Consider the following 24,490-nt stretch of genomic DNA (forward strand, 5'->3'; position numbering starts at 1 on the left):
TAAGGATAAGGGGTAAGTTATTTAGGACTGAGATGAGGAGAAACTTCTTCACTCAGAGAGTTGTTAACCTGTGGAATTCTCTACCGCAGAGAGTTGTTGATGCCAGTTCGTTCGATATATTCAAGAGGGAGTTAGATATGGCCCTTACAGCTAACGGGATCAAGGGGTTTGGAGAGAAAGCAGGAAAGGGGTACTGAGATGAATGATCAGCCATAATCTTATTGAATGGTGTGCAGGCTCGAAGGGCCGAATGGCCTACTCCTGCACCTATTTTCTATGTTTCTATATACCTGCCAAGTCACAGGAGAAAATAAAAACGAATATCCTTATCTCCAGAAATGGTCAATACAACTTGAGTTATAAGCTTAATTTGCACACTGCGTTACACATTTTGAAGGGGGTAAGAACATACACAATTCTTGCACCATTGACTTGTGCCATTATTCTTTCCCAGGTTCTGATTGCCAACAATGGCATTGCAGCTGTTAAATGTATGCGGTCCATCCGCAGATGGTCCTACGAAATGTTTCGGAACGAGAGAGCAATTCGCTTTGTAGTCATGGTTACTCCTGAAGATCTGAAGGCCAATGCAGGTATGGTCTAGGAATTCTGGTGCAAAATTGGAATTTTGCTTCTGTTGAATTAAATCTGCTATTGCAAAATTGTTACAATTGTAAGGCGAGTTCTACAAATTACAAGACCTCATTGCTGTGGAATGCTGTTCCTTTAGAGTACATCAAAATGGCAGACCAGTATGTACCAGTATCTGGAGGACCCAACAACAATAATTACGCTAATGTAGAGCTGATTGTGGACATTGCAAAGAGAATCCCAGTGCAGGTAAATTGCAGTATAATTCATTGTACTGTTGCAAAAATTTAGGACGGAATGGGGAATAACCATGAAACTAGACTTGGAATTTTTGAGATATTAATAATCTTTTGATATTTTTAATTTCGTTAGAGTTTTCTCTTTTACCTTCAACATGTTCATACTCCCTCTCTCCCAACCAAATCTATGGAATGTACAAGTACCCAACTAAGCGCACATGCATGTGACATATTCCCAGTCCTTTATAAGCCTTTCCTCTTACCACTTCATTTTGCTATGTGTTGGTATGCATGTTCTTTCTTGCTCGTTAAGGAGACAGTGGGTTGCCCCAGTGTCATCAAACAAAAGTGACCTCTTTTTAGAGAGGCACAACTAATATAGAACATAAACAAAAACAAAGAAAACTTATGAACTTAAGTGATACTATTTGCACTATCCACCAGTTGTGATTTGCCACTGGACCTCCCTTTCCTCTCCTATTTCTATTTGTGTGTTCAGCTATTTCCTGACACATTTTATTCAACTTGAAAGAGAGTCCATGATCTGTTTACTTCACCACAGTTGCCATCTATTGGCCAAAAGGTGTTGCAATTAGGATCTGTTATCTTTCCTGTTCTCCTAACAGCTTGGCTAATTATTGTGGAAACTAGAGCAATAAAGATAGATGGATTGTCAAATGAGGCTTGGATTTCATTGGCACCCTCCAGTGCTCTACTATCTTAAACGGAATAATCATCTTCAGAATAAACATCTATTACAAAGACAATTACAAAATAATTCAAAAATAACATTTCAGAAATTAAACTTCAGTTAAACATGGAAGTGAGGCATAAGTTGATTGGAGAGAGGATTGCATTTTAGGAATTATGATGGACTATGATGTACAAAAATAGATAAGACTGCAGGAGGAGTCTAACCAAAAGAAGGAAAGGAAAAAGTGAGGACCAGGGAAGGAGCACAAGAAAGTAAATTCTTGGTGTATGCGTTTATCAGTCACTAATGTGAAGCCTGAATCCTCGAGAGCATAATCGGGTTAGAAAAATGTTTTCATTGGAAATTCCCACTTACATTTGAGATGCACTAACTTACAGTCTATTTAAACATATTACCACAAAAGAACGATCATTATCAAAGCGTTATATCTCGTCATATGTTTGAAATTGGCATTCTCGTGTTCTTCTAGGCAGTGTGGGCTGGCTGGGGACATGCCTCAGAGAACCCCAAACTTCCAGAGCTCCTTCAGAAACACAACATTGCATTTCTAGGTAAGATTTTTTCGATAAAGATCTACTGATTTGAGAAAATTCATCTGATCCCATGCTGGGGTCAACCTTCTGAGAATCCAACGTTCCCTTAGTAATCTATTGGCCGAGAATTTCCTGGAATGGTGCAATCTGCAATTTACACTGAAAAAAGGTGAGATGAAGTAAGGTGGGAGGAGGCTTGTGCGGAGCATGAACATATGTTGGGGCAAATGGCCTGTTCCCATGTTGTAAATTCTACTCCGTTTTGTGTCCCAATCTTCCTGTTTCAAATGTACTCCAAAATTTCCCGGAAAGGCAATTTTAGTACATCGCAACAAGCATACTGGTGAATCAGAAGTGACGCAGTCAATGGCCTACCCCATCTGCATCAATAAACAGCAAAGGCTATGGGCCCCGACAACATCCTGGCTGTCGTGCTGAAGACTTGTGCTCCAGAACTAGCCGCGCCTCTAGCCAAGCTGTTCCAATACTTCTGCAACATTGGCATCCACCTGACAATGTGGAAAACTATCCAGATATGTCCTGTCCACAAAAAGCAGAACAAATTCAATCCGGCCAATTACTGCCCCATCAGTCTACTCTCAATCATCAGCGAAGTAATGGAAGGTGTCGTCAACAGTGCTATCAAGCGGCACTTATTCATCAATAACTGCTCACTGATGCTCAGTTTGGGTTCCGCCAGGATCACTCAGCTCCAGACCTCATTGCAGCCTTGGTGCAAACATGGACAAAAGAGCTGAATTCCAGAGGTGAGATGAGAGTGATCCCCTTGACATCAAGGCACCATTTGCTCGAGTGTGGCATCAAGAAGCCCAAGTAAAATTGAAGTCAATGTGCATCAGGGGAAAAACTCCACTGGCTGGATTTATACCTAGTACAAAGATGGTTGTGGTTGTTGGAGGTCAATCATTCCAGCCTCAGGACATCGCTGCAGGAGTTCCTCAGGACAGTGTCCTAGGCCCATCCATCTTCAGCTGCTTCATCAATGACCCCTCCATCAAAAGGTCAGAAGTGTGGATGTTTGCTGATGATTGCACAGTGTTCAGTTCCTTTCGCAACTCATCAGAAAATGAAGCAGTCCATGCCCACATGCAGCAAGACCTGGACAACATTCAGGTTTGGACTGATAAGTGACAAGTAACATTCGCGCCACACAAGTGCCAGGCAATGACCATCTCCAACAAGCAAGAGTCTAACCACCTCTCCTTGATATTTAACGGCATTACCAGCGCCGATTCCCACACCATCAACATCCTGGGGGTCACCATTGAGCAGAATCTTAACTGGACCAGCCACATAAATACTGTGACAACAAGAGCAGGTCAGAGGCCGGGTATGCTGCAGTGAGTATCTCACCTCTTGATTTCCCAAAGCCTTTCCACCATCTACAAGGTACAAGTCAGGAGTGTGATGGAACACTCTCCATTTGCCTGGATGACTGCAGCTCCAACAACACTCAAGAAGCTCGACATCATCGAGGACTAAGCCACCCGCTTGATTGGCACCCCATCCACTAGCTTCAACATTCACTCCCTCCACCACCGCACCGTGGCTGCAGTGTGTACCATCTATAAGAAGCACTGCAGCAACTCAACATGGCTTCTTCAGCAACACCTGCAAAATCCACAAACTCTACCACCTAATAGGACAAGAGCAGCAGCGCATGGAAACACCTTCACCTGCAAGTTCCCCTCCAAGTCACACACCATCCTGACTTGGAAGTATATTGCCGTTCTTCCATCGTCGCTGGATCAAAATCCTGGAATTCCCTCCCTAACAGCACTGTGGGAGTATCTTCACCACAAAGCCGGCAGCCGTTCAAGAAGGTGGATCACCACCACCTTCACAAGGGCAATTAGGGATGGGCAATAAATGCTGGCCTTGTCAGCAACGCCCACATCCCAGAACGAATAAAAAAAAATTAAGCAGATCAGTATTGACATGACCTGAGTCATAGAATTCTCAATTTCAAATCCTTTCATTATACAGCATCTATATTCACTTTTCAGGACTATTCTAAGTTACAGATTTTTTAACAATCATTTATTTAGAAGATGGTATTAAGATACAGAAAATTGGTTCGCGATTCAGCTGTTTCTTGGGCGCAAAACGGGGGTAAATAGGTCCCATTTTGCAAGGTGCCTGTAATACATCCAATGCCATATTGGCGTGGGCAATATTCTGGTGGCTGCCTTAAATAGGCATTAGACCCCCCTGCATATCCTAATAAGAGGCATCATTGCTATTTAGGACCACTTTTCAAAATTGGTCAGAAACTGAGCAGAGCATGCGTTGGGCATGCTCCACCCAGTTTTTCCGGTTCCTCTGCAGCCTAACCAGTGTTTGGTAAAGGGACTGCTGGAGCCGTCAACATAAAGGTAAGTTTCTTTTCTTTTTAACTTAACATAATGTGGAGCCAGGAGGAACAGGAGTACTCCTTCTGGCTCCACAGAACTGCTGCAGGCTAATACCGGCCCACACTTGCCCCCTTCCATTCTCCCCGCCCCTTCACGACCTACCTAAGGTCTGTAAAACAAACCCATGCCATAGATGCACCATTCCAATGGTGCAAGTCTTTAGGAATTTCTGGACCCAGTATGATTCTAGGTAAGGCTCGATAACAAGCGTTTCTCAACTTTTTTTAATGTGACGGCAGAGTGAAATTTGTGCTGTTTTGTTCTTAGAAATCTGACCTGTGATCACCTCCTACAATGGTTAACACTATTGAAGTAAATCAGTCTTGTTGTGCTGAGGTGTTGGAAGGATTGGAGTTGATAGACCAATTAGCCTTTTCTTACTGCATAACGTTTAATAGATAATCTGTTTGAGTATTATTTATAAACTGAACATAACTTCATTACATTCAGTTGGGACTCCGTTCTGTTTTCTCACTTTGGTCTTCATTTGGGTTTGTGTATTTTTCTTCTTGTAGGTCCTTCGAGCGAGGCTATGTGGGCATTAGGAGATAAAGTAGCCTCCTCCATTGTAGCACAGACTGCGGGGATCCCAACATTGCCTTGGAGTGGGCAAGGTAAGGAGACCGAGTCCTGTATCTGGTGTCATGGTGACCCCTGTGCGCCAGTAGAAACAGGAGTTAATAAAAGGAAGGTCTGTGTTGTGTAGCTATTGTTCCCTTTTGTAACACCTCTTCACATTAATAAATATTTTAATGTTATTGTAAGTTTTTATAGAGTGGATCAAAATTGCTAAGATAATTTTAAGGAAGATTTCTGAATAGGTTGAATGAGTGACAGTCCTAGCTATTTTTTAAAAACCATTACATTATTAAAGGAGAAAGTTAGCTTGGGCAGTAGTACTTTGTAATCAAATCCATTAGAGAGCTGCCATTCCAGTTCTCTAGTGAAGCCTTTCATTTTAATGGGATCTAAACTTCAGCTTGGGAGGTCATGCAGAGCTACTGACCATCAGGAAACTGAGCTACCAGCTGAGTGTGTAGCAGTTTGAGGACTGGCGGACTGCGAGCTTCCATACTTCAACATGAGCTGTTGGTGGCAGGAAAGAAAGGAGGGGGGGAAAGAATTGGAGTGTGTCAATCCAATAAAAAAAGAAACAACAGTTGTTCCCCCCCCTCCTCACCTTAGTTGAGTTTTCACTGAAGAATGGACCTCTGGCAGTGTAGCTCTGTAACCAGTTGTGAGTAGATGTGTCTGACATGATTTCACCTCTCTACATTGTGTTTTTTTTAAATTGCTTCCAAGTAGGGAAGTACCAATGTTTGCTTCTTCTCAAAGCAACTCAGCTGAAAGTGGTAATTCAGTAAAAGGATTCATGGTTTGCATGATACCTTGCTGCTCTGAGACCTTGCCAATATATATTGTTGCTTGTTGGCTTTTGCCCCATCCTCTCCTGCAAGTGCTGACTCATACCAGCGTATCGTTCCATGCCACCGCCTGCCCTCCAATACCTTTCCCAAGTGTTAGTGAGCTTAGGCAGGGAATGTCAACAGGGTGCACATAGCCAAGGGTGCTCCTGTCCTCACTTGATGTACGCATGTGTCGGAGTATCTAAGTTACAGGGCTGAGACAATACTTGGGCTAGTTCAGGTATCATAAGTGAATAGAGGGACTACTTTCTCCAGAAGAGCATGAAGAGTGAAATGTCTTTTAAAAATTCAGTTGTTTGTTACTTCAATTCTCTGAGTCTGCGAACCCACTATGCCACAATATGTATTTTCTCACAAAGAGTCACTGGGTAGTGATCAGGATCTTGGCTGAACTTTCTTCCTTCTCCCTAGCTCAGGGGTTACTGACTTCTGAGATCAACCAACTCAACCATCAGACCAGGGATTGAACTTGAGACCTCTCTGGTCTGATGGCTGTGTTCCACACTGGACAGTGCATTTACTCTATTAACTGAACTACTGTGAAACCCCTACTCAGCTTTAAGATAAATAACATACTGTAATCTGCTTTTAAAAGCTCACCTTGCAACAAATTTTTACTTTATGCAGAGAAAACATACCCAGTGATTAACATGCAAAACCTGACAGCCAGAGTCTCAACTCTAACCTTCTCTGGTCTTGAGCCCAGTTGAAATTCCCTGTTGCTACTATAGCAACTTATTTTAAAGAGGTGTTTTGAAATATAAAATGCTATAACCAATTAAGAAGAAAATCACTCTCCAGAGCAACTAATTATTTTTGTTATATAATTTGTACGGCAGATAGAGTTTAATTATAATCTGTTTCTTTTGGTCAGTGTGCTTGATGGATGATGACCACCATTACGAAAGATCAACTTGGCTCCATCATGCATCAGTGAACCACATATACCAAAAAGTCCTGCTTCAGTTTCCAATCTGTTGAGTTAGTTTATCTTGTAAGGTCAAAAATTAGAGCACTGTAATTGGCTCAACATCACTGCTTGAGGAGAGGAGAAAATCAGCCAGCTTTCCCATTTCGTACTGCCGTTTAGTGAACTCCGCTGGATAGCAAACATTCTAGGTGCATGATGAACACAGAATTCAACTTGATTTGTCCTGGTCGCAATGGGATAATATCCTGCCTTATTTCATTGTCTAGGTTCAGAGACAAACAATGGTGTTTAGGGCAAAATACAGGGGCCTAGAAATTCGAGCACACCCATTTCTAGGCATGTGGGAGGTGGTGGGGGGGATGGTGCAGGGAATGATTCCTGCACCTGAATGATGAGGCTAGAGGTGCACCTGATACTGAGCCTAGGCTGCACATAAACCTAGTTCTCTCGAGTGCAGCCAGCGCCAGCTGCCTCAGGACACACCAATCTTGTAGAGGGAGTTTCAAATAGGTGTTAGGCCCGTTATTTGCAAGTGCAAAAGGCCGAATATCTTTTTCAGGCATAGACACTGCTTGCCAATTTTCTGGCCTTTACCAATATGCTGTGCAGCACACTTCCATTACATAATGAGCATGCACATCCTGCCCGCCATATTGGAGGCTGTTTGACGCCCGAAACGCAAGTGCTGGGCGGACAAATTTCTAGGCAGGGAGGTTTGCTGGTACCCAGTCACAACCTTCAGGAGAAGAAGAGAAACATTGAGAGAAAGAATTGCAACAAAATCACTGCAAGTTTAAGTGATCTGCATTGATAACTCCTATTTTTCTGGTTTGTTTTTCTCTGCACTTAACACGTGTTACAATGCTTCCAGGTTTGACGGACAGGATCTCACTATTGCTTATTTGCATAGGGGTTAAATATGTTGTGTCTTGCCATAATTTAGGTCTGATTCTTGAATGGACAGAGGAAGATCAGAGACTGAAGAAGATTGTCAATGTCCCTAAGGATCTGTACATGAACGGCTGTACAAGAGATGCCACTGAAGGTTTGGAGGTAGGAACTACTGTACCTGTGACAAAACAAATAAAGATAAGAATTGCTGCTAGGTTGGTTGTGGAATATAAGTCCATGCTTGTGTTTCTTCATGTGAATTCCTAATCTCCAGAGGCTTGAGTTCCAGGGAAGCACTTTGCCATAAAGGACAGGAGAAGGAAGGAATCGAAGAGTGGCACGTGTGAGCAACTGATAAAAGCAGTTTTAGAACATTGACCGATAAATTCGACTTTTTGCCCAGGCTCGGCGCCGCTAACAACTTTCGCTAAATTCCGCGGAAGTTTAGCAGCGGCTGTAACCCGTAGCGCCCTACTCCGTTGCGCTGATGATGACGACGTCATTACCATGCGCAGCGCCCTGTTATTGTCCCAGAACAGAAATTGGGGAGCGCCCCCTGATGCTGCGCCAGGCGATGCCAGCTATAGCTTCAGGGATCGTGAACCGGGCTGCTGGTGATACTTAAAGGGGAGGTGGTGGCCATTTAAAAAAAAAAAAATCTGCTCTCCGGTGGTCCAGGGAGGCCTGTTTCTTCACTGCCGAGTTTGCAGCTTGGGTCCTTCCCTTTAATGAAGGGAAGAGCCCCTCCTATGCGGCAGCGCTACGTGGCCCAGTGCACAGCACTGCGTCCCGCTCCCAAACCGTCCGCCACACTACTGCCCCAGAAAGAAAGTGGAGCGCGTTACTTTGTGCTCCACTTCCTGTCGGTGGCAGTAACCCAAATTTTTCAAGTGGAGCAGGACTCCCGCGCCTGCCTCAAAATGTCCCGCCTCTCGGATGGTACCGTCCCCAAATGGGATGCAATGGAATTTCACCCCCAAAGTCTACCCACTCTATTGGGGTGATGATGTCTGGCATTGGAGGTAGCGAAGGTCTTTAGAAAGTGGTGAATTGGCTAATGATTCATGTGGTGTAACGGGAAAATCCCGTTGGGAGTCTCTAGTTCAAATAACTGCCCTTTTTGATGCGCGGTAGGACGTACAACTATACTTGTAGTTTTGTTTTCTACCATTTGTTACCTTGGTGCAACATCAAGTGCTCTTATCCCAGCTCAAGTGTAGAATGCATTAGATACAGTACAAAGCTCCTTCTATTCTTCCCCAGCAGCGTGCTTTAATCTTTGTGTGTTAATGGATATTATGTGTGTTTTTGCAATGTTTACAGACGAGATTGTTTTTCTACTTTTAACCTTGAAATATGCTGATTGGGTAAGAGAGGAGCTGGGAGTAAACCACTGCATGTGGAAAAAAATGCACACAAAACATCTGCCTCTTGCACATTCACACAACTAAAAGCATACTCCATAGGGGGTCTTTCTGGTCACTAAGAACAGTAGCACAGGAATGGACCAACTAATAAACAAAAAAAAAACAATAACTTTTTTAATGCCCCAGGATTGTTCACAGAAAATGAACCTTCAATTCCTGGAGACTCCAGGGCAGTCCTGGAGGGTTGAGATCCCCAGTGCAGCTACAGTCCCTTTAATGTTCATAATAAGGCTCATGTAGCAGCTCATCAATGTCTTTTTGATTTAGAAAACTCATCCACCACATTCCTTTTATCTACAGACTGTAATATCCTGAAAAAATGCAAGTAAATTAAGCAAAAACAACATGCCCTTTATAAATCTATTCTTCCCGGTCCCTGATTAGCTCATTGTTTGTTAATTTCATCCCATAGTGTGGGCTCTGGAGCGCCGGTTTTAACTCGAGGTGGAATGCGATAGACGGGGGCCAGAATGGGAGGTAATCCCCCACTAAGTCATCGGCGGGGAGCCCTGGGCAATTTTAACACCTGGGTTTCATTAGCAACTGAGTGACGGGCTGCCCTTCCGCTCACGTCAGGAACCTGCCGCACAGGCAATTTCTGGCACGACTCCCGAGGCCTATTTAAAGCAGGATGCACCTCTTGAACAGAGGTTATCTCCCCTGCTTGGACTTCTCATTGCTTTCATCTTGAACACAACAATGAGCAAAAGTTTGACCCTCACTTTTCTAACCTGGAGGTTGGCTCCTTTACTGTAAATACTCTTTTTATTCGAGCAGCTCATCAAGGGTTGCTGACGCATGGTATTTTCTGCCCCCATCCTTCTCATTGCCAACTTCCAACGGCAGGCTCATTTTAGACCAAGAACTCACATCAGGGCTGACCCAGAAAAGGCCTTTCGGGAAGCTGGCGAGCATTACACTTGTCATAGTCCAATCCTGCCTCTTTAGGGCTAGAATCATAAAATGTACCCTAATATGTTTGTGATCGGAGCAAAGCATTCTTTTCAGTTCGCTTGTATCTTGGTGTCAAATTGAAACAATCTAAATAATTGCTTGAATTATTAGTCCCAAGGCTGCCTGTGGATCTCACTTTAACCTCTGGATAATTTTCCAACGACGACAGTTCTGTGTACAGGAAAAATTGACAGACTCCTCAGAGAAGTTAAGACCTATCTTTTTCTTGTCTGTGGTTAGGCTGCGGAAAAGATTGGCTATCCAGTGATGATTAAAGCATCTGAAGGTGCTGGAGGAAAAGGGATTCGCAAAGTTGATAGTGCAGATGACTTTCCTCAGCTCTTCCGACAAGTAAGTCAGTCCAAAGAGATATTGCCACTTGGTAAATTGTGAGCTGCAATTACACCACAGCATGATTTCCTGTTTTGAAAATGTAACCACAGAATGTGCTTCCTGCAACAATTGAAATAGGCAGAAATGGGAATAATCATTCTGGAATTTAATTCTCTGGCCGAGGGCCGACTTGGATCTTGGTGAGGGAGATGAGCTTGAACAGCTGGCTGTGGATTTTATTGTTTTGGCATCATCCACAATCTAAGTCACTGATGTTTCTATATAATCCAATCAAGATTTTGTTCCATCGCATTGTAGTTGTTTGAAAATGCAGGAAATAGGCCTTTCCCATAAAGATCACATTCTTTAAATGATTTCTACTTTTAATGGTGTTTTTTTTCAAATTTTTCAAATTTTAGTAAAAGTTCACTACCACAGCCACAGAGCAAACACTGCTCATAATGTTTCCACCCTGTCCAGAATGCACTGACAGAAAAAGGGAAAAGAACCTTTCTACCCCAAATTGTGTGTAATCTTTAATTTTCCAATTATCCCCTTGTTCTCCTCTTTGAAGATGGTGACTCATGCAGGGATGTGGATCCTTGGGCATCTAAAACTCTCCCGTAAATCAATCATTCTTCTTGTGTAAGCCTAAACCATCAGCTTTCAAAGTTGCATCATGCACAGATAAGAGGTCAGCTTCTACATGTGCGCTGATGATACCCAGCTCGCGACCCCTGTACTGTCAGACTGCTTGTCCGAAGTCCAGTCTTGGATGAGCTGTAATTTCCTCCATCTAAACATCAGAAAAGACCGAAGCCACTGTCTTTGGACATCGCTACAAACTGTACGATCACTAACGAGTCCAACCCCTCTCGCCGACCACTGTCTCCGGGTGAACCAGACAGTTTGCAACAGCGACATCATTTTTGACCCTGAGCTGAGCGCCTGATACAAAATTCTCTCCATCACAAAGACCGCATACATCCCGGCGAACCTGCAGGGGGCGGAACCGAAGTTCGTATCCAGGGCACTACCAGGGCGATGCGCAGCATGATGACGTCGTGATCGCCGGGTGCAGGAGATCGTGGCCCGAGGGGTTATCGCTGCCGCAAACCTCCAGGGGAATTTAGTGGGCGTCGGTACTCTTGCCGTGCCCGGACGCAGAGCCATTAACGTCCCATTGTTGCCCCCCTCGGGCCGCAAGCGAGGCCAATTTCTAGCCTTATAAGTATTCGCAAGCTAATCAGCTATTGCAGTTGGGCCCATCCCTTTCCAGTGGATAGCTGTCTAAAACGAGAACCCTGCCTGTTTTTTTGCCACCTACCTAGCCTAGGGTTGCTAAGGAAACAAGTATTGCCTCTACCACCAATCCCATTCAACGTTTCCCTATCGAGCCTTCAAGATGACTGGTGCACACTATATTTTGATGCAGTATTCCATTGCAGAACTGAATATCTGCAGGGTATCACCATTTCCTGCATACCCTTCCATAAATAGCACAAAACCACAAGTTAGAAAAGTCCTGTGAATGCTGCACACACAAGTGTGGTCAGATGACAACCAATTGCATTGCGATGCAAAGTGTCAGATCAGTGATTTTCTTCTTCAGATTTTCTTTCCTCCGCTCCATAAGGTGGAAAATTTTATGAGGTTCTATTCTATGAAAGCAGTAGCCCTTTGCACAAATGCGTCAGCCTAGAAAATGAATACTCATGCCCACCAACAGATCTAATCCTTGTAGTAGTAGTGTTGTATGCTCACCATAAATAACCAGCTCACATTAGTACTATCATCATCATCATAGGCAGTTCCTCGGGATCGAGGAAGACTTGCTTCCACTCTTAGCATGAGTTCTTAGGTGGCTGAACAGTCCAATACGAGAACCACAGTTTCTGTCACAGGTGGAACAGATAGTCGTTGAGGGAAAGGGTGGGCAGGGAGCCTGGTTTGCCGCACGTGCCTTCCGTTGCCTGCTCTTGATTTCTGCATGCTCACGGCGATGAGACTCGAGGAGCTCAGCGCCCTCCCAGATGCACTTCCTCCACTTAGGGCGGTCTGTGGCCAAGGACTCCCAGGTGTCAGTGGGGATGTCGCACTTTATCAGGGAGGCTTTGAGGGTGTCCATGTAACGTTTCCTCTGCCCGCCTTTGGCTCGTTTGCCGTGGACGAGTTCCGAGTAGAGTGCTTGCTTTGGGAGTCTCGTGTCTGGCATGCGAACTATGTGGCCTGCCCAGTGGAGCTGATCAAGTGTGGTCAGTGCTTCAATGCTGGGGATGCTGGCCTGGATGAGGACGCTAATGTTTGTGCGTCTGTCCTCCCAGGGGATTTGCAGGATCTTGCGGAGACATCGCTGGTGGTATTTCTCCAGCGACTTGAGGTGTCTACTGTACATGGCTCACGTCTCTGAGCCATACAGGAGGGCGGGTATTACTACGTCCCTGTAGACCATGAGTTTGGTGACAGTTTTGAAGGACTGATCTTCAAACACTCTTTTCCTCAGGCATCCGAAGGCTGCACTGGCGCACTGGAGGCGGTGTTGGATCTCATCATCAATGCCTGCTCTTGTTGATAGGAGGCTCCTGAGATATGGGAAGTGGTCCACGTTGTCCAGGGCCATGCTGTGGATCTTGATGTTTGGGGAGCAGTGGTGTGCGGCGAGGACAGGCTGGTGTAGGACCTTTGTCTTACTAATGTTTAGCGTAAGGACCATGCTTTCATACGCCTCAGTAACTACGTCGACTATGTCCTGGAGTTCAGCCTCTGTGTGTGCACAGACGCAGGCGTCGTCCGCGTACTGTAGCTCGACGACAGAGGTTGGAGTGGTCTTGGAGCTGGCCTGGAGACGGTGAAGGTTGAACAGCTTCCCACTGGTTCTGTAATTTAGCTCCACTCCAGCGGGGAGCTTATCAACTGTGAGGTGGAGCATGGCAGCGAGGAAGATTGAGAAGAGGGTTGGGGCGATGACGCAACCGTGCTTGACCCCGGTCCGGATATGAATTGGGTCTGTGATGGATCCATTGGTAAGGATCACGGCTTGCATGTTGTCGTGGAGCAGGCGAAGTATGGTGATGTACTTTTGGGGGCATCCGAAACGGAGGAGGAGGCTCCATAGACCCTCGTGGTTGACAGTGTCAAAGGTTTTTGTAAGGTCGAAGAAGGCCATGTATAAGAGCCTAAAGGTACTAATGGTTCTGATGAAAGGTAATTGACCTAAAATGTTAACTGTGCTTCTCTCTCCACAGGCTGCCTGATCTGCTGAGTATTTCCAGCATTTTCTGTTTTTATTCCAACATTGATGGTTATGTGCACATCATAAACTACAGCGAAGATCGACTCTCTGAGTAAAATGTTACTTTTACATTCCTGTGGTGGAATAAATCCATAGTTTTATCTTTCAGGTTCAGACTGAGGTTCCTGGTTCTCCGATTTTCATCATGCAAATAGCCCAGCATGCCCGACACCTCGAGGTACAAATCCTGGCAGACCAGTACGGAAATGCCATATCGCTGTTTGGGCGTGACTGCTCCATTCAACGTAGGCACCAGAAGATCATCGAGGAAGCACCCGTCACCATAGCAACTCAGTCAGTGCTCGAGAGCATGGAACAGGTGGGTATCATGTTGGGGGAGGGAAGTGGGGGGAACTTTGTGCCCCAGCACCAGTTACTTTGCAATAGGAAACGTTTTGCAAGGATGTCCTATCAGGAACATAGCCATTGGGTAAACAGTCTTGCAACACAGCTCATAAGGTCACTGTACTGATGAGAGCAGGGTACGACTCTCGATGTCATGGTGCCACTGAATATTCTGGTAAATTCATGCACTTAAACACTGGCCTGGATTTTGTGGTCAGAGGCGAACAAAAGGGGTCAACTATTCATTACTCTTACACTTAGCCACAGTCTTTCTATGGGCTTTTACCCTGGAACTTGCGGTGATTAGAAATCCATTTCAACCCTCTACAGGAGACCTAGGACCTGTGTGACCAGGGCATGCATCTTCTTAACCAATCAGATTGAAGAATTCTTAGTGAGGCGCGCAGTGTCTGAGCCAGGAAGTGTAGCTTGGAATTAAATGCCAAACCATGTGTAGAAAGCAAAATAAAAGAGAGGGAAAGAAAGACTGGCTTAAGAGAGAGAGAGATAAAAGAGACAGAACGAAAAAGTTACTCTTTATTAACGGTGAGCGCTGATAGCCTCACCATTATTTTAACTTCAAAATCTGGGACAAAAATCAAGCTGTGAAACCAGTACAGGGAACCAAATTTACAAACTTTCCTCACACCTAATATGGCAGCACTGCTTTATTTTGGGGTATAGTTCAACAGATTCCGATCACCCGCTGGTACTTTTTCTAAGTGGTGGTTGTTCTTATGTGAACCTATACGATGAATGTTAGCAGGCTATTTAACCTGGTCCTGCCCTCGCACATAGATGCTTTTTAGCAGGATTATTTCATAGTAATCAAAAGTGCCTGATTTGTTTCCTCTCACTCCCCATGCCTAACCAAGGGATTCCTGTCCCAATTGTGGTGCCGCCCTGGCTCAGTGTAAGCCGAAGATTGAACCTGGGACCTTCCTGGTTTGTATGACCCAGTATTTCACTAAGTGATGCCTTTGCCCACAACAGCACCTTGATTTCTTGATAATCAGTGATTCAGGTTGACTCTGTTTCCAAGAGATAGCCATAATTTCTCCCGGAACATGACTTTTTCAATGGTTGGGTGAACCAGGACACAAGCCTGTTACAACATTAGAAAAAGGATGATATACTTGAGGGTTCAAAGACAGAATCTAATTGCTTAGAATTAAGAAAGAATAGAGGAGTTATTACACTGCTGGGTGTATACTATAGGCCACCAAATAGTGGGCTGGAGATGGAGGAGAAAATTTGCAGGTAAACTACAGAAAGATGCAAGAACTTTGGAATAGTGATAATGGGAGGTGGGGAGGTTCAATTATCCTACTATAGACTAGGAAAATAACACGGAATAGAAGGGGAGAAATTCTTGAAATGTGTGCAAGAGAACTTACTTGATCAGTATGTTTCCGATGAGAAAAAAAGCAGTGCTGGATCTAGTTTTGGGGAATGAAATGGGGCAAGTGAGCATGTTTCATTTGGGAAAGGGTGATCACAATATCATTGGATTTGGAGTAGGACAAGGAAAATGTGAATATATTTAAAGGGCAAAGGGCTAATTTTAGGGAGTTGAAAGGGGATCTAGCCCAGATGATTGGAATCAAAGCTTGACAGGTAACACAGTAAATGAGCAATGGGAGGAGTTCAAAGAGGAGATAGTTCAGGTATAGACTAGACACATTCCCACAAGAGGGAAAGGAAGGGCATCCAAAGTCAGAGCTCCCTGGATAACTGAAGATATAGGGGTCGAAATTCGGTATTGTCCCGTTTGGGGGCGGTAGACGAAGCGAGGCTGGACTTCCTGCATCCGGCGTGGAAGTCCCGCCTCGGTCACGAAATTGGGGTTACCGCCCCAAAAGGAAGTGGAGTGCTATGTCGGGCACTCCACTTTCTCCTGGGGGTGGGACCGGGGCGGTAAGCGTTCACATTTTCCAGTGGTACTCAGACTTTTCACGTTGCGCTGGCGTGAGCACAGGGCCCTACCCATCCGTTAAAGGGGAGGGCCGCTGCGAGCTCTGCAGTGGGGCGAGGGGCCACCACTCGGCCACCGGGGAGGCAGGGTGCCGTGTCTGCAGCCCAGCACCGAAGCAGAGTACCGGTCTGCACCATCACCGCATGAACCCCGCAAAATAGACAACGGAAGGCCGGACCGGTAAGTCGGCTGGGAAAAAAAAAAAATGGTGGCGTGCACCTCCCCTTTACTTTTCACCCCGCGACTGGAGTGTGGCCTGGTTCGCGACCCGCGAGGCTGGCGCTGACATTGCCCGCTGTGGCCTCATGGGGCGCTACCCAATTACCGCTGCGGGCAAAAACGGGTCGCTGCACGCGGCGAGGACATCATCTTCGCTGGTGCAGCGGCCCGGGGCGCTGCTTGTTTGCGCCTTCGCTAACTCCCACGCAATTTCACGGGGGGGGCGGTAGTGCCCCCCCCCCCCCCCCCGCGAGAAATCATTTGCGCTAACAGAAAAAGAAAGTTATTGATAATTGGCAGGCTCATAATTCAGTAGAGAGCCAAGCCGAATACAAAAACTACAGGGGAGAACTGAAAAAGGAAATAAGAGGGGTAAAAAGAGTGTATGAGAATAGATTAGCGGGTAGCACAAGAAGGAAGCCAAAAGTCTTTTATAAATATACAAATAGTAAAAGGAAGGATCGGGCCGATTAGGGACCAAAAAGGAGACAGAGGGCACGGCTGAGGTACTAAATGCGTACCTTGCATCTATCTTCACTAAACAACAACAATAACAACTTTCATTTACAGAGCACCTTTAATGTAGTAAAACGTCCAAGGTGCTTCACAAGAAGCGTTATCAAAATTTGACATCAAGCCATATACGGAGACAAAGAAGAGGATACTGCCAATGTCACAGTAAGGAAGGAGATAGTAGATAAATTGGATAGGATAAAAATAGATAAAGTGGAGGTACTTAAAAGGTTTGCAGCACTCAAAGTAGAAAACTCACCCGGTCTGGATAGGATGCATCCTAGATTGTTGAAGGAAGTAAGGTTGGAAGTTGCACAGGCCTGGACACAATATTTCAATCCTCCTTAGAAATGGGAATGATGCCAGAGGACTGGAGGATTACAAATGTTACACCCTTTTCAAAAAAGAGGACAGGATAAAGCCGGCAATTACAGGCCAATCAACCTAATGTGGGTGGTTGGGAAACTTTTAGAGACATTAGTCCGGGACAAAATTATTTGGCACTTGGAAAAATATGGGATAATAAATGATAGCCAGCACGGATTTATTAATGTTTAATTAATTTGATTGAGTTCTTTGATGAAGTAACGGAGAGGGTGGATGAGGTTACTGTGGTTGATGTGTATATGCACTTTCAAAAGTCATTTGATAAAGTACCCATAATAGACTCGTTAGCAAAATTGAAACCCATTGGATTAAAGGGGCAGTGGCTACGTGGAAACTAATTGGCTAAGGGACAGAAAACAGAGAGTAATGGTGAATGGTTGGCGGGAAGTGTGCAGTGGTGCTCCCTAGGGGTCAGTGTTTGGATGACTGCTTTTTTTGATATATATTAATGACCTTGGGTATATAGAGCATAATTTCAAAGTTTGCAGATGACATGAAACTTGGAAATGTAATTAACAGTGAGGGGGACATAGAGAGACTGGTGAAATGGGTAGACACATGGCAGATGAAATTTAACGTAGAGAAGTGATTCATTTTGGTAGGAAGAATGAGGAGAAGCAATATAAGCTTAATGATAACCTTTATTTATATAGCGCCTTTAACATAGTAAAACATTCCAAGGCGCTTCACAGCAGTGTTACAAGACAAAACAGATACATTTAACACCGAGCCACAAAAGATGAAATTAAGGCAGATGACCAAAAGCTTGGTTAAAGAGGTAGGTTTCAATGAGCGTCTTAAAGGTAGAAAGAGAGGAAGAGAGGCGGAGAGGTTTAGGGAGGGAGTTCCAGAGCTTGAGGCCCAAACAGCTGAAGGCATGGCCACCGATGGTTGAGCAGTTATAATGAGGGATGTTAAAGAGGGCAGAATTTGAGGAGCGCAGACATCTTGTAGGGTTGTGAGGCTGAAAAGATGACGGAGATAGGGAGGGGCAAGGTCATGGAGTAAAAATGATACAATTTTTAAGCGGTTGCAGGAACAGAGAGACCTGGGGTGTGTGTACACAGCTGTTTGAAGGTGACAGAATCAGTTGAGAAGCTGTTAAAAAGGCACATGGGTCCTTGGCTTTATAATTAGACGTATAGAGTACAAAAGCAAGGAAGTTATGCTAAACCTTTATAAAACACTGGTTAGGCCCCAACTAGAATATTGTGGCCAATTTTGGGCAACACAATTTAGGAAGGATGTCAAATCCTTAGAGAGGGTGCAGAGGAGATTTACTGAAATGGTACCGGGGATGAAAGACTTCAGTTACATGGAGAGACTAGAGAAACTGGGGTTGTTCTCCTTAGAGCAGTGAAAGTTAAGGGGGGATTGGATAGAGATGTTTAAAATCTTGAAGGGTTTTGATAGAATAAATAAGGAGAAATTGTTTCCAGTGGCAGAAGAGTCGTTAACCAGATGACACAGATTTAAGGTAATTGACAAAAGAACCAGAGGAAAAAACAATTTATGCAGCAAGTTCTTATGGTTTGAAATGCCCTGCCTGAAAGGGTGATGAAAGCAGATTCAATAATAATTTTCAAAAGGGAATTGGATAAATAATTATAAAGGAAAAATTTGCTGGGCCGTGGGGAAAGAGCAGTTGAGTGGGACTAATGGGACGGCCCTTCAAAGAGCCGGCATAGGTACAATGGGCCGATTGGCCTCCTTCTGTGCTGTATCATTCTATGATTCTATGAAATGTTTAATGTTTTACAGAGGCCACAAAAGCAGATCAGATAATTTTGTATATAATCTCACTGTTTTGCAGTGTGCCGTGCAAATTGCCAAAATGGTTGCTTATGTCAGCGCAGGAACGGTAGAATACCTCTACAGCCCAGATGGCAGCTTCTACTTCCTGGAACTCAATCCTCGCCTACAGGTGGAGCATCCCTGCACTGAGATGGTAGCAGATGTCAACTTGCCTGCTGCCCAGCTACAGGTAAAATCTGGAGCTAGTTATACGGTGAAGTTTGACTCTGTGCTATTGATTGATGTCATCTCCAGCGTCCGTGCTCTTCCTGTATAAACTCATGTTAGCTTAATTAAAAATTTTGCTACAAAACCTAAACTTGTCTTTTTCTAAAATGTTGAAAACCACAGCTTTTAAAAGGATGCGCTTATTTGTACTGCAAAAATGGCCACCATGCTCCACCCTTTGTCTATGATTGGTCCCCTTGGAGGATAAGCCATACCCTGAAGTTTCACAGGAATGCAGCCGCCCATCCCAAGGTCTCACTAACTTTACAAATTGTAACTCGATCCGCTTTGACTTCCTGAAGCGATAGAGGACAGAGCTCCCCAGAAGACAGCAAGGGCCAGCCGAAGTGCCTTAACCCAGTCCAAGTACATCCCTCCCCCAGCCGCAGTCCCATATCTCAGTCCAAGTGCATGCCTTCCCCAACCGAAGTGCCTCAACCCAGCGCAAGTGCATCCTTCCCTGCCCCCACCCCCATCCCACTATAGATGGGGCAGACATTGTGTATGGATTGTGAACAGGTTTATTGGGTATGAAGTACCCCCAGTCTCTCTCTCTCTCCACCAGCCTCTCTCTCCACCAGCCTCTCTCTCCCCCAGCCTCTCTCTCTCCAAGTCTCTCTATCACCCCCAGCCTCTCTCACTCTCCCCCTGCCTCTCTCTCTCTCTCTCTCTCCCGCAGCCTCTCTCTCCCTCCCCCCAGTCTCTCTGTCTCCTCCAGTCTCTCCGTCTCCCCCAGTCTCTGTCTCGCTCTCCCTCCTCCAATCTCTCTCTCTCTTCCAACCACTCCCCACCCCTCTCGCCCCCTCGCCACTTCTCTTCCCGCCTCCGCCACCCACGGTCCTCTCAGCCCCCCCACTGCCACTTTCGGCAGCTCGCCGGTCTTCTCGGCCCCCTGCTGCCGCTCTCGGCCCCCCAAGAGGGGTCGGAGCGGGGTGAGAGAGTTGGTGGGGAGAGAGTCTAGGGTGAGGGGGGGGGGGGTTGTGGGGAAAGTTGGGGGGGAGAGAGTGGGGGCCGGGGCCTGAGTGGAGGAAGAGAGTCGGCTGGGAGGGAGGAGTCTTGGGCCTCAGGTCCTGCTTCTCGGCACCACGTGGAGGAATGATTCGGGGCCGGGGCTTGACAGACGCGTTTCTGTCAAACAAAGTGCAGTACAAATAGTTACACTGCTTTAAAAATCGCTAATATATGGTCGCAAGTTTTTTTTTCATTTTATTTATATTGTATATTAGAAAGGATATCTGTGCTGGACAATACAATGCTTTAATTGTACTCACTTAGTTTTGTACTTGGTGTCGGGCAAATATCTCCAGGTCAGTATAGCCTAGGCAAGATGAAAAAGCAAAGCATATTCTGCACTACCTTCACCAATGTGTCTTCAACCAAATTCTGAAGAGCAACGTTCTAAGTACCAGTGTGATAGTTTTGTTTTCTATTTCCCGTTTTCCTACAAGCCTGTGATCTCTCTAACTGAAAGTTACTGCTGTTGGCTGAATTCAGGACAGTTTTATATTGTGGTGTGTTAAGGAAATGGGTGGAGTCTGCCCCAAATAGTTTCACTTGCAATGGGCAAGTGACACTTACAAAGTTAGTTTGGCCCAGATTTGAACATGCATCACAGATAGGAATAGGTGGTGAAGTTCCACTATTTTGTCCTTTCCTAAAAATGAAATTACTGCTACTTAAATATTCATGATTGAAAAGATAATGCAGAAGTAATTAAAAGTAATTAATATGGGATTAGATGCAGTTTTACATTGTTGATTCTTCTTTTGTTGTCTTTGCAGGTTGCCATGGGGATCCCCTTGCACCGGATTAAGGATATCAGAGTTCTGTATGGAGAGTCTCCTTGGGCTGACTCGCCAATCAACTTTGAGGAACTGACAAATGTTCCAAGGCCCAGAGGTCATGTTATAGCTGCCAGGATCACGAGTGAAAATCCTGATGAGGTACAACTCAGACCTAGCCTTAATAACTGTGCGTTCTTATCCATAATCATCATCATCATAGGTAGTCCCTCGTATCGAGGATTATTTGCTTCCACGCCAGATGTTTCAATGAAGGACCTAATATTCCAGATCCTGAACTACATTCTGAAGGGTGGAAGATGCCTGTGCGTGGATTTTTTTAAACATGTGGTGGCCGTTACACACCAGCCACCACACGGGCTTGGCAGAGTGGGGTCTTGGTCCAGTGGCAAGGATTAACCAGGACGACTGGAGACCAGCTCTGCTGCACGGACCTAGCGCGCACACATATCACAGTGTGGGCTGGCCCGTGCTGCCCCTGGGCCCTCGCCTCTTCTGGGCCCCGATCACATCCCTCTACAATCTCTCGCCGCTCCTTCGCCCCGACCTCACCACTCCTGCTGTACCTGCCCATGCTCCAATCACTGACCTGGACCTTGATGACGTCCAATCCAGTCTTATCCATAAGAGTAATGATATATATTTGTTAAAGTTATGGGGCTGGATTTTAGGCTTTTCTGTTTTCGGGGTGAAAACGGAGGCGGGGCGGGAAAGTTACCGGCCGGAAATAGTTTGTGCTTTGGTAAGGAAGTTTCGGCATGTGGGCACTGCATCAGGAGGTGCGGCACTTGTACACTTTGAGGCGCAAAAATGGGAAACTTGCAAACTAAACTGCCAGGCCGTGGGGGGCGGGAGGGAACCTTAAAAAAAAAAGCATTCCCAAAACATTCCCCACTCCACCACAAAACAAATCGCTAAAAAAATTAAAAGAACAAACACTCGCACTTACCTTCAGAGTGCTTTACCTGCCTCACCGCCGCCGGCATGGCTGGACCACACTGATTTCCCAGGCGGTCATTGCAGGCGCACTTCCGGGTGGACGGATCGGGCAAAAGTCCAACGTACTGCCGGTGTCGCAACGAGAGGTATTGCACACCCGGACAGCTCTTCTAGGGGGAGCTCAGCGCCGCTGCAAAACCGGACCGGAGGATCGCCACGGGGCGCAGGAGATCTGAACGCCGCCTTTCACTCCGCTCCGAGGTGAAACCCGGAGCGCAAAGGACCGGAAAATCCAGCCCCCGTTTTTTTTTCTGAGCCCTTTACAGCTCTGTGTTCCACTTGTGTAAAAAAAAATTGTTAGACTGGATGGTAGGAGAAGAAAAGGAACAGAGAAAATGAGAAAGAAGCGAAGGCACAATATACATACAGATGTGGAAGGGCTTTTGACCCATATTGGCTCATCCATCCAGAATTTTTTTTTAACTTGCATTTCTCCCAATCCCCCCAACACGTTGTGTCATCTAACTACATCTTAAATTAATCTAAGGTTTTCACCTCCACTACCATATCTGGAAGAGCATTCCGAGCATTGATTACTGTGCATAAAGAAATTCTTCCTGAACTCAATTCCAAACTGTACTTCTACCAGTTTTAGCATGGGCCCCCTTGTTCTAGTGGCTTGGCTTAACATGAAGTAGTGCTCCAGATTTTCCTTCTTTATACTGTTTAACAGCTTATATATTTTTATAAGACCACCCTCAGTCATCCCCTTTTCAGTCTTTCATCATACCTCAATCTTTTGACACTAGGGATGAGTTCCATGGCCCTTCTTTGCACTGCCTCCACAGTTTGAATGCTTTCCTGTTGTCTTAATGGCCAAAACTGAGCACAATGCTGACGCCCATTTTTGCTTCCATTTGCTGCCGTACTTGTCTGTATTGAATTTCATCTGCCACTTATCTCTTTACAGATTTTGTCTGACGCTGTTATTACGTTCCAAGCTGCTTTCTCTGATTTAACTGCCTCTCTAGTTTAATATAATCTTTAAATTTGGCCAGTTTACATTGGGTTTCTAAATCCTGTGGGTTAGGAGTAGTAGGTGTCACAGCATCGATCTCTGGGGCAGTCCATTCCATACTTCTCTTATTTCCCCCTGACATTATTCCCCCCTGCCAACTTGACATAATTTCCTACACAAGTATCCACTGCTTCCTTTCCAAGATTCTATTCCCTATCCACATACACGTTTTATGTAAGGGTTGCCAACTCTGGTTAGACATGTTTCTGGAGATTTCATCACAGGGCCTCCTGCCTCCAACCACCATGCCCAGTTTCCCATCTCCTATTTTTTTATAACTAATAAACAAAAGTGTCCAAGAAAATGAAATGGTGCGCAATTTAAAAAAAATGCCCCTATAATTTTTCTCTTGGGTTGTTTGTAGCAGAGTTTAGAAGATTAATCTTTAACTTCTAGTGTATCCAGGGCAATCTGCAAGGTTGGCAACCCCTATTTTATATTGTCCAGAGATTGATGCAAGATCAATTAGTTTTTTTAAAACAAAATATGTTAGCTTGTACAACTTCTTTACAATCCAGGTAGATCTTTCCAGAATTCAGTAACTCCCTCATGGACATTGTCAGACGTTGACATATCTTCCCTGGTCTCATTTGGTACTTTGGAATAGATACTGTCTATCTCTGCCGATTTTGTTTGTTTTGGACGGGCAATGCACATCTTGAAGCTCTGTCTCGTTGCTAATCAATGGAGGCCACACTACTGTATTCTAGTGAATACTTCAAGCAAATAATCATGGATTATATTAAATGTTCTGTGCTCATCCTCCATTTCATGCACAATTTCATCCTTTAAGGTTCTCACCTCCTCTCAGTGGCCTCTTGCTGTTCCAGTTCTGCTGTTAATTTCGTGTCTGCAGCTATAATCATTTCCAATTCCCTCTTTGCCCTTTGATTACCCTCTTGCTGTGCTTCTGAAATATTTTTCCTTTTTTCCAAGGAATAAGGTTCTGTGACCCTTAGGCTAATGTTCTTCCTTATTTCACTTTGGAATGTCATTTAAGGTTAGGCATTTTTGAGTCTACGCATTCTAAACGTGCATATCAGAATTCGTCCTGCATGTTCCTCAGTATACCTTTGAAGGTATTTCATTTTCTCTCAACTGAGGTTTTAACAATTTTTCCCAGTTAATGGCTGGATTTTCCGTTCAGGTAAGTTTGGGGTGTTAATCATGGCGGGGTGGTAAAATTTGTGCCTCAGTCAACAAAATTCATCAGCTGGGCCCTGAGTGTGGGGCTGAGTGCTAAGGGAGGCGTTACACACCTCTTTTAGGGCGCAAGGCCAGCTGAGCAACTGAAAATCCATTGCTAAAGAGCCGGACTCGGAGACAGAGGCTTCTGTGGCAAAAAGAAACACAGTTAACATTCCCAATACCTTAAACATCCCACATACGCTAAATCGCAAAACTAAAACGAAACAAAACAATCAAACTTATCTCATTCACCA

The 24,490-nt window shown here is 45.0% G+C and overlaps 1 protein-coding gene across 8 annotated transcripts in view; it reads left to right on the forward strand.

The window, feature by feature from the left end:
- acacb (acetyl-CoA carboxylase beta) overlaps window positions 1–24,490 on the forward strand; it is a 221,639-nt gene that overhangs the window by 69,790 nt on the left and 127,359 nt on the right. For all 8 annotated transcript variants that reach the window (XM_070887998.1, XM_070887999.1, XM_070888000.1 and 5 more), the window contains 9 exons: window positions 455–593; window positions 731–840; window positions 2,015–2,096; window positions 5,029–5,127; window positions 7,815–7,924; window positions 10,384–10,494; window positions 13,878–14,087; window positions 19,021–19,191; window positions 21,011–21,172. In XM_070887998.1, the coding sequence (XP_070744099.1) occupies window positions 455–593; window positions 731–840; window positions 2,015–2,096; window positions 5,029–5,127; window positions 7,815–7,924; window positions 10,384–10,494; window positions 13,878–14,087; window positions 19,021–19,191; window positions 21,011–21,172 (1,194 nt within the window). The remainder of the gene's footprint in view (window positions 1–454; window positions 594–730; window positions 841–2,014; window positions 2,097–5,028; window positions 5,128–7,814; window positions 7,925–10,383; window positions 10,495–13,877; window positions 14,088–19,020; window positions 19,192–21,010; window positions 21,173–24,490) is intronic.

This window comes from Pristiophorus japonicus, chromosome 8, assembly GCF_044704955.1.
Source record: "Pristiophorus japonicus isolate sPriJap1 chromosome 8, sPriJap1.hap1, whole genome shotgun sequence".
NCBI lineage: Eukaryota > Metazoa > Chordata > Chondrichthyes > Pristiophoridae > Pristiophorus > Pristiophorus japonicus.